At 55.2% G+C, this 14,671-nt stretch overlaps 1 protein-coding gene across 1 annotated transcript in view; it reads left to right on the top strand.

The window, feature by feature from the left end:
- The window catches only part of SMAD6 (SMAD family member 6), a 73,125-nt gene extending 61,928 nt beyond the window's left edge, over positions 1-11,197 (top strand). The window contains exon 4 of the mRNA XM_021693979.2: positions 10,587-11,197. Coding sequence (XP_021549654.1) covers positions 10,587-11,128 — 542 coding nt within the window. The 3' untranslated portion in view covers positions 11,129-11,197. The remainder of the gene's footprint in view (positions 1-10,586) is intronic.
- Positions 11,198-14,671: the final 3,474 nt, after the last annotated feature.

The following is a 14,671-nucleotide window of genomic DNA, read 5'->3' on the forward strand; positions in this document are numbered from 1 at the left end:
ATGCCTAGGCTGTCCCCATCTGAACCCCCAAAGGGCCGATTTTGTTCTCTGGGGTCTCAGATTCAACAGGGAAGTCAAGGTTGGGTTGAATCAGCGAATGTTGGCAACTAAAGCTTGAAGATGAAAACCTGGCTTATGGGGCGCCTGGGTGGCTCAGTCCGTGAAGCATCTGCCTTTGGCTCAGGTCATGGTCCTGGGGTTCGGGGATCGAGTCCCGCATCTTGTGCATGCTCTTTCTCTCTCTCTCTCACAGATAAATAAATAAAATCTAAAAAAAAAAAGAAGAAGAAGAAACGAAAACCCGTCTTAGCTGACTGAGAACCCTGAAGGCCGGGGAGGGGCCCAGTTTGTGTGTGAATTTGGGAATTGGGCCATCAACAGGGCCCACCTGCAGGCAGGGAGGATTGGGGGGGGCCCCTTCCCTTCTCATAACTTCCACCTCTTTCCTGGGGACCCAGGAGGTGCCCAGCTTCATGATCTTGCACAAAGAGTGTTATTTTAGAATCTTTCCAGGGGCAATATGAAAAGCAAGGCTTCCCCACCCCAGTAGGTCTCTGGGTAAGAAAACAAACAAACAGATTCAGAGTCTGACTTGGTGATAAGACAAAAGAGGACTTGGAATGGGAGCAAAGTTCAGAGGCTTTTGTTGCAGAAACTGGTTCCTTCTTGAAAATATGGGCTGATTTTATAAGCTGCTTATCGCTGTCTCTCCCCTCATAGACACTTCTCCGTCCTTCCCTCGCAAGGCCCAGGGAACCAGAATTCTCTCCCCCACCCCGACTCGGTCCCAGCCCTGCTTCCTTGGGGTCTTCTGTCTCTGGCTTAGGTGCCTGGGTTTCCTTTAGGAGGGCCAGGCTGGTCCAGGCAGGTGCACGGTGTTTCTGGTGTCGTCTGGTCCCCCAGGCTGATGGCAGCCCCAGGGTGGCTCTCAGAGGCTGAAGCTGCCCACAGTGTTGTAAGACGGGAGCTGGGACCGGGCACAGAGACCCTGGGGGAAGCCACTCCTCCCTCGGTGCAGGGAGCCTGGAACATCTCGTCGGGGTGGCAGAGCGAGACAGATGCTGATGGCAGCAGGGCCCCAGCTTTGTCCCCCTTGAAGCAGTAGGTCCCAGGGAAAGTGGGGTGGGGGTGGGGGTGGGGGGAAGGCTGAGCAGGCCTGTGTGTTAGGGCCCGGGTGGGAACTTGTTTTCTGTCAGGGGTGCACAAGGAGTTCACTTTTCAGGACTTGTTTGAATACCTCACAGGATAAAGGAGTGGAAACCTTACCCACCTCAGCCCAGGCTGCTACTTTGTTCCACCAGCGATGTGGGGCCGAGCAGGCCAGGGTCAGGCCGCCAAGGCTGGAAGAAAGGCCTTCCTGCAGTGCCCCACAGGTCTTTCCCTAGAGAAGGCTGGTTATGGCCTGTGGCCACCGACTATCCTTGCACACCCTCCCTCCTAAGCCCATCCAGGGCGGAGGCTCTGGGGACCACCCCAAAGAGCAGAAAGGGCAGATGAGGCAGCATGGAGGGCCCAATAGAGAGTGTGAGGCCAGCCAGTCAGGATTCCCACCCTGCATTGCCTTGTGGCCTCTCCAACCTGGGGTCCGTCCTCTGAGAAGGGGGATGATTCCATCTCTTGGACTTGGGAGTTTCTAAAGAGAGAATGGATAAAGAGCCCGAGCGCCCGGCCCCTCCCCCCCCCCCCTCAGGGACTCACCTGGGGTTAGTAGCCCTTTCCCAAGATCACCATTCTGCACTGTAACATCTAGAAAACGCTCATCGGGTTAGCTGTTCTAAGGCATGCTTTTTGAAAACCCCACTGCCCTCTGGTAATGGTAAGGTGGGCGGCATGTGGTGGGGTGGTGGCCTCCCACGTTGCCACATCCAGGGACTCCCCCTCTTTTTAAAGATTTTATTTATTAGAGAGGGAAAGCGCGCGTGCACATGATGAGTGGGGGATGGACAGAGGGAGCGGGAGAGGGACAAGCAGACTCCGCACTGAGCAGGGATCCCAGCACCCTGCGATCATGACCTGAGTCGAAGTCAGGCCCTTAACCGACTGAACCACCCAGGCGCCCCCAAGGACCCCTTTTAATGTCCAGTCTCTATAGAGCCTTCCCATTCCAGCTCAGAGTGGACCTGGCTGGGTGGTCATTGTGCAGTCCTGTGGCATCACTCCTCCGGGTGGCAACCCCGAGAGTAACACAGAGTCCCCTGTCTAATCAAAGCCTAGATAGTCGAGCTCAAATCCCAGCTTCGCAACTTCCTAGCTGAGGGCTATGGACACATTGCCTGACATCTGGGCCTCGGTTCCTTCATCTTGAAATGGGAATGACTGAAAGGGGTGGTGGGAGTGTAAAGTGACTTGCCAGTATGTCGAAATAGTGCATTTAAAGTGCTTCATATTCTGCCTGGCATGTGGTAAATGTTCATTAAATGGTGGCTGGTTTATTAGTATTATTGGCTGGTTTATTTTATTATTGTTATTACTACTACTACTATTTCCCCTTGATTCTCAACTCCATTGGCATGTCTTATCTTTGTAAATATCATTACCTAATGTGAATACCTTTATGAACCAACGAGCTGACTCAGTCTATTAAATAATGTATACAAATAATATATAGAGATAAGATTTACGGTGGTTAATAATATCAGGAAAAATAAGAACAGCTGTTATTTCTGGAGTGCCTATTTCGAACCAGGCATTATTTGATGCCCTTGAAATGAATCCCAGCTGCCCAATGAAATAAGCAATGGTTGCATCCCCATTTCACAGATCAGGAAACTGAGGCCTGGGGAGGTAAACTCGTGTGCCCAAGATGTCAGAGCTGGTGAGTGGCAGAGCTGAGATTCACATGCAGGAAGCTGTGCTCCTGAGCCCACGCTCTTAAATCCAGCCCTGTGCAGGAGACACCCGATGGGTCCCGGCCGTGTGGCGAATTTCCACCGTGCCTTGACAAGTCACTTGACCTCTTCCGAGCCTCAGTTTTTGCCTCTGCAAAGTTGTCAGTTTGGGCCCCGTAGCCTGTCTGTTTCCTGGCCTCCCTCCTCCCCTGCTGTCATTCCCCCTTGGCATTTCCATCTCATCCCTGCCTTGGGGGGTGGGGGGAGGCCATCCCGGAGCAGAGCAGCCACCGACTGCCTGCAGGGGGGTGGCCAGCTCAGCCCTCGGCCCCGGAGACCAGCAGCCGAGAGAGCCCCTGAGGTGGACCCCGGGCAGGCGGCAGCGGTGGCCAGACCGCCCGTGATGTAATGACCGATTAGGAACTTCCTCTTGGAAGCCGGGCTTCCTCTAAGAGCCAAAGGTGCTGGAGCTGAGGTGGGGGGTGGGGAGGGGCGAGTGGGAGCGAATAAGAGGAAACTCCTGTCAGCTGGGCCCTGCTTTTGGAAAGAGTTCAGCAGAGAGGCTCGTTCTAAGCTGTTGACCATTAACATGACATGGCCCCGTGCGCATTCCTTCTCTGCTTTTACTGCCAGAGCCCAGCGGATAAAGGACTGGTCTCCCCCTCCCTTAACAAAAGAAAAAAAAAAAAAAAAGAGCCTCTAATTAATGCTGCATCTCTGGACTTGCTGCAAAACCCAAAGCCATTTCTGCAGCTTAAAATGACAAAGGAAGGTTAAGTGGAAACTCCTTTTCTCCCCTTAAGTTTGATTACAAAAACTACTTATCTAATGGGCAAACAGGGCTTTTAAAGGGGTGTTAGGTTAACCAGATGCAGGGCCACATAATTACTCCCAGGCCTGGGAGCCGCAGATGAAAAAGCTGCCGGTTGGGCGGGAACTTGAAGCCACAGGCATGACATGGGACAGAAGAAAGGAGCTTTCCAGGAGGGCAGGAGGCCCCAGTGCGACCCGCGAAAAGGGGACTGGAAAAGCCAGCACCCCCCCCCACACACACACACTGGGGCTCCTCTCTGGCTCTGTCCCCAACTTACTGGGTGACCCTGGGCAAGTCACTTCACCTCTCTGGGCCTCTGAGTCTCGCTTCCCAGCCCTCAGTGGGGTCTGGGTCTGTCTGCCCCGGCTCTGTGCTCATGTGAGGTGTGGCCGGGTCAGCCCTTTCCACCCAGCCCTAGGGGAGGCAGGGAGGCTGTTGTGGCCCCAAGTGGGGGGGAAGCAGCAACAAAGGCTTTGAACACGGAGGAGTATGGGCTGCCCGGCCAAGACCCTGGAGACGAGGAGGACGCGGCGGCCCAGCCTGCCAATGCTGCGAGCCTTCCTGTCTCTCTCTCAGAGCCTGAGGGCCCAGAGACTTGAATCTGGGCACATCTCTGGTTCCCTTCACAGGATGGCCCAGTCCGAGGCAGTTTGGCCAAATGGAAAGGGGGGGATCACGAGGAAAACAAGCTGCATTGCGTATGCTCAGGCTTTTGGAGAGTGCAGCCCACGGGGGAGCACATAGGAACGTTCCTGCCCTTTGTTTTGACAGAAAACTGCTGATTCGAAGAAGCTAAAGGCTTTTCTTGGGATTTCAGCTCTTCCCGCCACCCCCCAGGCTGCAGTCGGCCCCTTGGTGCCCCAGCAGCCCCCGCCTCCCCAAATTACACGTTGGGCTCGCAGCACCCTCACTGGGCAGAGAGGCCGAGAGGAAGGAATGCCAACCATTGGAGGGGCTGGCTCCGGTGTAGGGGAGAGCGCCTATTGTGGGCCAGTCTCCTCCTGCCCACCGCAGGCGTCCACCACCCTCTGGTGGCAGGAATGTGGGCACCACCGGGAGGCTGGGCCACCCCTGCCTAGTCTGGAAACACAGCGGCTGTCCCCTGGGCCACTGCAGAGCCCTGCTGAGGCCACTCCAAGACAGCCACAGGGGGCTGGCCTAGCAGCACATTTTCATTCTTTCAAGGAATGCACCTTGGAAATGCACCTACATGGAAATGCACCCCTCCTCTGAGTATAGGTGGTGCGTTCGGACGGTGTGTACACCCCAGTTCCTACGGTACCGAGCCAGATATCAAACATGTCCATCATTCCAGAATGTTCCTTCACGCCCCCTCCCAGTCATTCCCGCTCCCCAGAGGTAAACCCTGTTCTGATTTCTATCACTGTAGGTTAGTTTTGTCTACTCGAGGATGTTCTATAAATAGAAACAAACAGCCTATCTTCTGTGTCTGGCTTCTTTCACTTAGCACAATACATTTGAGATTCACCCACGGGTGTTGTGTGTTGCACTAGGTCGTTCCTTTTTATCCGTGAGTCGCGTTCCATTGTACGGATGTCTGTTATTTCTGTGTTTCCATGACCTTAGTCTGTTTGGGCTGCTATAACAAAAAAGCCATAGCCTGGGGGGCTTCAACAACACGTATTTATTTCTTACCATTCCTGGGGCTGGGGAGCCCAAGATCAAGGTGCTGGCAGTGTTGGTGTCTAGTGAGGGCCCAGCTCCTGGTTCTTAGATGGCCGTGTTCTTGCTGTGTCCCCAGGAGGGCAGAAGGTGAGGGAGCTCTCCTGGGCCTCTCTTCTAAGGCCACTAATCCCATTAATGAGGGTTCGAATCACCTCCCAAAGGCCCCACCTTCAAAGGCTATCGCACTGGGGGGTTAGGATTTCAGTATCTGAATTTCAGGGGTTCACAAATATTCAGGCCCTAATACCCATCCTCCCGTTGATGGACACCTGAGCCATCTGCCTGGTTTGGTGACTGCAGGTGGAGCTGTTGTGAATATTCACTAAATCACAGAGATCTCGAGCTCATGATTCACATGGGAAGCCTGAGGCCCGGAGAAGGAAGATGAACTGCCCAGTGCAGGCCCAGAGGCAGGACCCCTGACTGCAGGACTCCTGACCCCCCGCCCCCCCAGCCTGGGGCCACTCTGCCCCAGACACAGCGCCCGACCGCATCCCCCCCCCCCCCCCCCCCCCCCCCCCACCCCAGAGCCCTCCGAGCCAGGACCCAGAGTCTGGCTGGGAACTAGGCCAGGCCCCGAGCAGGGGGTAGTGAGCAAGAGTTTCGGTCAGAGCGCGGTCATCTTTGATGTTGTGCACTCGGGTCTGACTCCCTGGTATTTATTTGCAATTAAGGAGCTGGTTCCTAATTAGGTTGATGGCGGGACCACAGCCTTGGAGCCACGAGGAGAAAAAGATCTTCTGCAAAAGACTGTCCCCTCGCACCCTGAGCGGCAGCCAGGCTGAGGACGAGGAGCACAGTGGTGGAGTGGGGCTCTGCCACCATGGGGAGGGCAGAGGTTTGGGGGGCCGGCCTTCTCATTTGCAGGGAGCAAGCAGGTCAGCTTGTATCAGCCACACTGCCTGAGACCCGAATCCACACGGGGGTGTGTATGTGTGTGTGTGTGTGTGTGTGTGTGTGTGTGTGTAAACCGAGCCACAGTGGCCCTTGACTTTATTCTAGACATTAAGCTATTCTTGCTCCATTCCTCATTCCTATGCTGGTGAGCACCTCTCTTTAACCTCGGGTTCCAGGCTAGAAGCTAAACCTTCCCATCAGTACAGTGAGGGATGCTGCCATCCACTATCCTGTTGTACCCTCCCATGGTGGTGACCCTGGGTCATGACCCCCGACACCCCCTAAGGAGCCCTGCCTGGCCTTTGAAGGGTTAGGGCCAGCTCTGGGGCCGGTAAACAGACAGCCACTTCTTTCTGCACCCAACTGATCTGCTGCTGGAGTTTCCAGAAAATCCAAAGATGGACTATATAAATGAGACGCTGGATTATGAATAAGTCCATTTTACAAGTGGGGAGACTGAGACTTAGGGACACTCAGGGGCTGGTCCATGGCCACACATCCAGTCAGTGGTGAGAGCCTTAGGTCCGTCTTACTCTGAAACCCTTTGGCTCATGTGACAAGCATTGGATTAGAGTTCTAGGGTCCCAAGTTCTGGTCCCAGTTCTGCTATCTGTTGCTGTGTGTGCTTCGGTGAGTCCCCCTGGACCCCTGGGGTGCCGTCCTTGGGGCACAAGGACATTGGATTCAATTAGTGGTTCTCACAGGCCAGTCTCTGTTCTACGTTTTCACTGGTCCACAATGAAAGAGATAAGAAAATTTCTTATAATCTAATTGTGTTAACTTTTACATTTCTGATTTAGGTCCTAACTATTTCATTAGTATCAAATTATACTTTCTTTTGTGCTAGTGGTAGTCGATGGTCTTGGGGTTTTTAATAAGTCTGTACATGACAAAATAAAACAGTAGTAACCCTGTACATTCAGAGTCCCTCTGTTAAACAATGTATTGGTTTGTGAAAACCCAAAGTGTTGGGGCTCCCTGGACAAGATGATGTCAGTGGGTCCCTCAAACTCTGGAGCCCGAAGAACCCAAGAGCTGGGTGGGGACAGGGAGCCCCGAGCATGGTGATGTGCTCACTTGCTGGCTTGCTCTCGGGAGACCTCAGACCTCAGTCCTTGCCCACCATCCCTTGGGGCCTGAGACCACCGGCCCCACCTGTTGGGCAGGATCCAATGGGAGCTGGGGGTCAGGGCAGTGGGCTGACCCTTAGGATGAATTTTAGTTCCTTCCTCCTTCCCTTTTAGCATGTTCTTCGAGCACCCTAGGGATCCATGCAGTCTTGGGACAGAGGTAGAGAGGATGGAGGCCCACCCCTTCCTACTGGAAAGTTTAGACCGGCCAGGGGCACTGACCAACAGCACAGACACCTGCTCAGGCCTAGGGAGTGACTGCATTGAAGGCCGCAGGTGCGTGGGAGGGAGAAACCAGAGAGGGCTTCTCAGAGGCAGCGTCTATCTTCTGGAATTTGAAAGACTTGGCCAGGAGCCCAGGTGTGATGAAGTGTTACCCAGTTTGCTTAACCAGAGAGGGCGCAGGAGGTGAGGCCGGGCCCAGGCAGCTCTGTGGGGTTCATTTCCCAAGCACAGGAGCCGATCCCCATGAGGAGTGCTAGAGCAAGGCTGGAACATGGGTATTGATGAGGTGGGGGTAGATGATGAGGGGCATTTGGCTTGGCTGGGGTGGAAGGAGCTAAGAGGAGGGGGACAGGAAGTATCCCCCCCCACCCGCCCTCAATTCCATTACTCTCAACCTCCCTCCTCCCCCTCCTCCCCACCCCCTGTTTCTGACTGCCAAAGTGCTTCTTCACCTTTTATGATGGAGTGGCTCCACCCTGGGGCAGAGCTGCCACTTTATGACTGAGTGGCCCTCTGAGCCTTATCTGTAGAGGGGGGATAGCAGTAAGCCTCACTCAGTGAAGCTGCGGTGCGCCCTCGGGGAGCGAAGGCCTTTCACGGGGTGGGGGGGGGGGGGGGTGACTCACCGGCTTGTGGGTGAGCACCTCTAGGATTCAGACCGTTAGAGCAGTCTGGTCACACACAGGAACCCTGAGGCTTAGAGAAGGGAGGGGACTTGTTCAGTGCAGGGGCTTCAGCGGGGAGTCTACCCGGAGTGTGGAGACGGCCCCCCCGCCCCCCCGGAGTGTGGCCTGGCACTGAGGCTGGCCCTGGCAATCTCTCATGTGTACCCTCGACCAGCTCATGGCACCTCCCTGGGCCTCAGTTTCCTCACCTGTGGAATGGGCTGGTAATAGAGGTGAACCAAGGCTGTTGGGAAGAAGGTGCCTGGCTGATGCAAGGCTCTCAGTGACGTGTGTCCTCTCCTGTCACCCAGCATTCTGCAGGCACAGGTGTTTGCTTCCCTCCCTCTCTGTTTCTGGTACACTAAAGGGACTCTCACTGCTCATGAGAAGACCGGCGCTGGAGTTTCACGGCCGGGCCGGGATCGTGCTGCTTTCCTACCTCTTGGAAACTCCCAGACCTGTACCGGATGGGTGGATGGATGGATGGATGGATGGAGAGAGGGGCCATAGCTTGCAGTGTTCTTGGCTGCCCACCTGCTGGGACCTGCCTAGTTGCCTGCAGCTTGGTCGCCCACCCAAGCTAGAGCTGTTTCTCTACCTGCTGGCCAAGGGGCGAGTCAGCTGAGGGCAAGGACCAGTGTCTTTTCTCCCCCCCCGCACACTGGCCAGAACCTGGAGGGGACTTGGAGGCAAATTAATACATTATCAGGAGTGACCTGGGGACCTGTGTCTGGGACCTCAACACCAGGCAGAGGGTGAGGGGCACGCCCTTTGGGGCTCTGCCCAGTCCAAGGCCTCAGCGGAGTTGGCAGCCTACAGGACGCCCTTCAGGAAGACACTTTCCTGCTAGGTGGCTGGGTGGGCCTGCCAGCGCATGGGAGGATCGGAGGGGCCCTGTCACCCTGCCGCTCTGGGGCTTCTAGGCGGGGCTGGGCTGAAGGCAGACAGCTGACCTCGCCCAGGCTCCTGAATGAAGTTGTTAGCAGTGTTTTCTTCCTCGGGTTTGGTTGGACTTTGATCAGTTTCCCTAGGAGAAGCCACACCGTGAAGTGCCTCACTGTGCTCTCATCCCATTCTCGGGAGAACCGCTCCCTCTGTGCATGAGCCCCATCCAAGGGCCGTGTGGGAACATGTCCCCCCACGGGGCAGTCACGGATGCCCACCTGCTTCCCAGAACTCTGAGCTCAAAGGAAAGACCAGATTCTGAAAGACCAGGTTTCAGAATCTGAGAAGCTGGCCACACACGGGAGCGGCAAAGATGGGGCTGCCCAGGCCTCTGTGTGGCCTTCGGTCTGGTGTCAGAAAATTGTTCATCCAGACCTGTGGACATGCAGACATGCCTCAAGCTGGAGGGGAAGGGAATTCCAGTCATCCAGGCCACCCCTTTGCTGTCCATGGGGAAACTGAGGCTCAGAGAGGAGCAGCACACACCTTTGAGAGCTGGCGATCCCTGGAGCCCTTGCGGGGCAATTTGCTTTAACATTCGGAGACCCTCAGCTTCCCTGTCTCACGGAAGGGGCTGCAGTTCGGGTGAAAATCTGCACTTAATGCCAAGAGAGCCACCTTGAGGGGTGGAGGGTGGGGGTTACTGGGAAACTAGGCATCATGCTCAAGGCCAAGGCTGGGAACATTCTGGGCTGGAAGGGATTCTGGGGGCCAACTCCCCCACCCCACCGTGTCTTCCTGTGCCCGGGTCCCCTTCGAGTGGTGATTTACGCCCCCTAATAGCTTAACCCCACTCTGTTCAGGTGGAGGCTTGGACTGGCGGGGCTCAGACCCAGGCCGGGCCACGCACTAGCTGTGTGGCCTTTGGCAGGCTGCTGGTGTCTGCCAAGTCTTGGATCCTCAGCTGTAAAATGAGGAGAAGGTGGCCTCCTCAGGGAGTGAGGGGAGGACCCAGTGAGTCAGAAGGGCAGTGTGCAGCACCTGGAACATTGTAGGTACTCGGTGTTCAGCCCCTCCTTTGGGTGTGTGTGTGTGTTGGGGGGGGGGGGCGGTGTTGTCCCTCTCTCCTGCTAGCTTGAGCTTGGAAAATTCTACGGGCAGGAGCCGGGTGTGGTTCATGTCTGTGTACCCAGAGCCCGGAGCACACAGTGGGCGACTTGCCTTCTCTGTGGGCTCCTGACCGCGGGTCTCCCCTTTGCGTGTGCGTCGGGGGCTGTTCTCCTGCGAGCTACAGTTCTTGAGGACAACCCGGCAGGCGTCGGTGCCCGCAGGTCTGCTGAACGCCGGAAACCCCACCGACCCGCCCCCTCCAGCAACCGGCGCCACCTCTGCTCCCCTCTGCCCCCCACGTGCCCCCCCCATTAACCGCCCCCCGTGCCCTGTGCTTGCCCCGCAGACGCCAGCATGTCTCCGGATGCCACCAAGCCGAGCCACTGGTGTAGCGTGGCCTACTGGGAGCACCGGACACGTGTGGGCCGCCTCTACGCGGTGTACGACCAGGCCGTGAGCATCTTCTACGACCTACCTCAGGGCAGCGGCTTCTGCCTGGGCCAGCTCAACCTGGAGCAGCGCAGCGAGTCGGTGCGGCGCACGCGCAGCAAGATCGGCTTCGGCATCGTGCTCAGCAAGGAGCCCGACGGTGTGTGGGCCTACAACCGCGGCGAGCACCCCATCTTCGTCAACTCGCCCACGCTGGACGCGCCCGGCGGCCGCGCCCTCGTCGTGCGCAAGGTGCCGCCCGGCTACTCCATCAAGGTGTTCGACTTCGAGCGCTCGGGCCTGCTCCAGCACGGGCCCGAGCCCGACGCCGCCGACGGCCCCTACGACCCCAACAGCGTCCGCATCAGCTTCGCCAAGGGCTGGGGGCCCTGCTACTCACGGCAGTTCATCACCTCCTGCCCCTGCTGGCTCGAGGTCCTCCTCAACACCCACAGATAGCGGCCCGCCGCGACCTGCCCCAGCGCCCAGAGACACAGCCCCCCACGGACGACACCCCCCCAAATATCATCTACCTAGATTTAATATAAAGTTTTATATATTATATGGAAATATATATTATACTTGTAATTATGGAGTCATTTTTACAATGTAATTATTTATGTATGGTGCAATGTGTGTATATGGACAAAACAAGAAAGACGCACTTTGGCTTATAATTCTTTCAATACAAATATATTTTCTTTCTTTTCCTCCTTCCTCCTCTTCTTTATTATTATTATTTGTTTTTGTTTTGTTTTGTTTTTTTGTTTTTTAAAGAAAATGATACAGCAGAGCTAGGTGGAAAAGCCTGGGTTTGGTGTATGGTTTTGGAAATATTAATGCCCAGACAAAAAGCTAATACCAGTCACTCATTGATAATAAAGTATTCGCATTATGGTTTTTTTTTTTTTTTTTTTTTTTAATGTCTTTTTTTTAACAAAGAGGGACATGCAGGGCTTCCGTGGGTCTCTGACCCAGCCAGCATCCTGAAACTTGATTTCAGTCTTCTACTAGGGAAAGAGTAGAGGGGTTAAATTGAGAACGGAGGAAGGACATATGTTTACTGTTGAGGCCAGAGAAGGTTCTCATGTTCCCTCCTGCCCATGGCTGCACTGTGTCCACAGGTTGGGGGTGTGTGTCGGGGTGGGGGCAGGGAGCTTTCTAGGTCTGATGGGGGAGGCTCAGGTCCATGCCTCCCATCTCTGAACTGTGCACAAGCTGCAAGAAGACACTAATTCTCATCACTCTGGGGAAATGGCCTGAGGAAGAAAGATACATTGGGCCTCGGGCCCACCTGCCACCTTCGAAAACCCACCTAAGCCCCAGGGTGAAGCTCCTTTTAAGACCTAGTCAACCCACTCTCGCACCCCTCACCAAAGAGCTCAGAACTAGGCCATCTGGGGTTGTATTTATGATTTATGCAAAGGCAGGTCGTTTCTTTCTACTCTATAAAAGGGAAAAGTTGAGATTCTGGAAGAGCAAATGACTAGCTCATAACAGATCAGGGTTAGAAGTCACATTTAATTGTAGGACCAGAGCCATATTAAATCAGTTTTCTCTCTTGAGAAAACTCAAAAAAAAAAGAAGGCTTCCTTGGCCAGATAACTAAGGGGAATGTTACATTGTATATCTTCTTTCTTGGAGATTTACATCAGCATATTAAGTGCTCGGAGAAGTCATGTGTATTATCTATCGCTGCGTAATAAATTATCCTAAAACGTAGCAGCTTGAAACTAACATTTCTTATCTCTCCCAGTTTCTTGTGTTCAAGAATGCAGGAGCAGCTCAGCTGGGTGGTTCTGGTTCAGGGTCTCGTGAGGTTGTAGTCAAGCTGTCGGCCAGGGCTGCAGTCATCTGAGGCTTGTCAGGAGCCGGACGACCCGCGTCCAAGCTCACTCACGTGGCTGTTGGCTGGAGGCCTCAGTCCCTCACCACACAGGCCTCTCCACTGGGCTACTCATGACATGGCTTCCCCCAGAGCAAAGGATCCGAATGAGAGAGACCAGGAGTGAAGCTGCCATCCTTTATCACCTTAGCTCGAAAGTGACATGCATCTCTTTGCCATATTCTATTGATCGCTGAACGGTTCTTGCTGATGATGAGGGAGGGGCTACAGGAGAATGTGAATGACAGGAGGCGGGGATCGTGGCCACCACATCCTCTGAGAAGTGCACCGTTTTACTTTGCTTCCCAAAGTTATTTACCGATGGACCCTTGTCCCCACCCCTGCTAATCCTGTCCCCTTACCGAGGCATACCGGTGCTTCTGACAGTGCCAACCCCCGGACACAGCAGGGCGCCCCACACTGAGGCCCTGTCCTGAAGATGCCCATCGGGGGTGCCTGCCTTACTGGGGTATTCTTGGTGTGGGGTCAGTGTGGGGGGCACTTCGGGCTCAGGCAGTTAGCGGAGTGCAAGACGGAACAAGGAGCCGGTTCTGTGGGGGTGTTACGGCTCTGGTCTTCACGAGCAAGTGACAGGCTAAGGGTGGCAGAGGGGACAGGAGCAAAGGGGTGACGCCGTGGGCCTGGAAGAGACCAGGAGGCATCCGTTGCATGCAACACCTAGGAGGCAGGAGAAGGTAGTCTTCAGACACTCATGCTCTGGAGCCAGGTTGCCTGAGTTCAAATCTGGTGTCTGCCCCTAGAGTGACTCTGGAGACTTCTCATCAGGCCTCGGTATTACCATAAGGTGGGTAAGATGGGGCTAACACTGCTCCTGCCTGAGAAGTGGGTTCGAATTGGGAGAAATAAGGACATCACACAATTCCTGGTCCATCATCAGTGTATATCAGCTGTTGGGAATACAGGGCTGGGACTGGAAAGGGAGGCGGGCCCTCAGATATTAGGACTCGGAGCTGGGGTGACAGGTGGTGGGGGGTGGGACGCTGGCTTCTGAGTGGGCCAGGGTCTGTGAGGGCCTTGTTTTTTTTTTTTGTTTTTTTTTTTTAAGATTTGATTTATTTGTCAGAGAAAGAGAGCACAAGCGGGGAGAATGGCAGGCAGAGGGAGAAGCATGTTCCCTGCTGAGCAGGGAGCCTGACGCGGGACTCGATTCCAGGACCCCGGGATCATGACCTGAGCGGAAGGCAGGCGCTTAACCGACTGAGCCACCCAGGTGTCCCTGTGCAGGCCTTTAGAAAGCACTTTGTAGGGGCTTCCCAGCAGGAAGGCTAGGCTGCAGGCAGGAATGAGTGAGCTGAGACCTACCTGCACGCACCGGGGCCCCCCAGCGCATAGGGCTCACCAACACCAGTCTCTAGAGAGGGACTCTTTGCTCTCCGGGGAAGCAGCTGGTCACCCCATGATGCCTAGATGTGGAAGTAACGATCACAATCCCCCTTTATCAGGGAGCAAGAGGGACAGGGATTGACACTCCCACCCATTTCATAGATGAGGAAACTGAGGCCCAGAGCAGGGAAGTGCTTACCTCAATCCCATAATCGTGGATGTTTGGATACGACCCGGATTGCCTACTTCCCACCACAGGGTCTACTCTGTGCAGACCAGATAGTGACGTCCTTTTGCCCTATTCCAGATTCTCAGGGTGCCCACTCAGCCAGATGACAATGATTCTAGAATGAAGCCTCACGGGCCATGCTGTCCTTCAAGGAAAACTTTCTCCTGGTTGCCCTGCCAGGCCCTTTCACTCCCCACCGCCACCCTCAGGCCTGAGCCTCCGGGGGCCCAACCCCTGCTCTGCTGTCCCGTCGGCCCAGGCCTTGGTCCTCCTCTCGAGCCCTGAGCCAAGCTGAGCTGTTCCACGTGGGGGTGGGCGAGGAGTCACTGGGTTTCTCGTCAAGGCAATGACTGGTAACAGGCCCTGCTGGTGAGCCCTTTCCACACGCTAAGAACTGTTCGTGTTCCTGGTCTCCAGCGGCGCCTTGGCGAGCGTGGTCTCCATCATGTCCCCACACAGATGGAGAAACCGATGCTCACACGAACGCTGTCATTCGCCCACGCTCCCTGGGAAGGAATAAGCCCTCTGTGTCAGAGGCCAGCTC

Source organism: Neomonachus schauinslandi, chromosome 9 (assembly GCF_002201575.2).
Source record: "Neomonachus schauinslandi chromosome 9, ASM220157v2, whole genome shotgun sequence".
Classification (NCBI taxonomy): domain Eukaryota; kingdom Metazoa; phylum Chordata; class Mammalia; order Carnivora; family Phocidae; genus Neomonachus; species Neomonachus schauinslandi.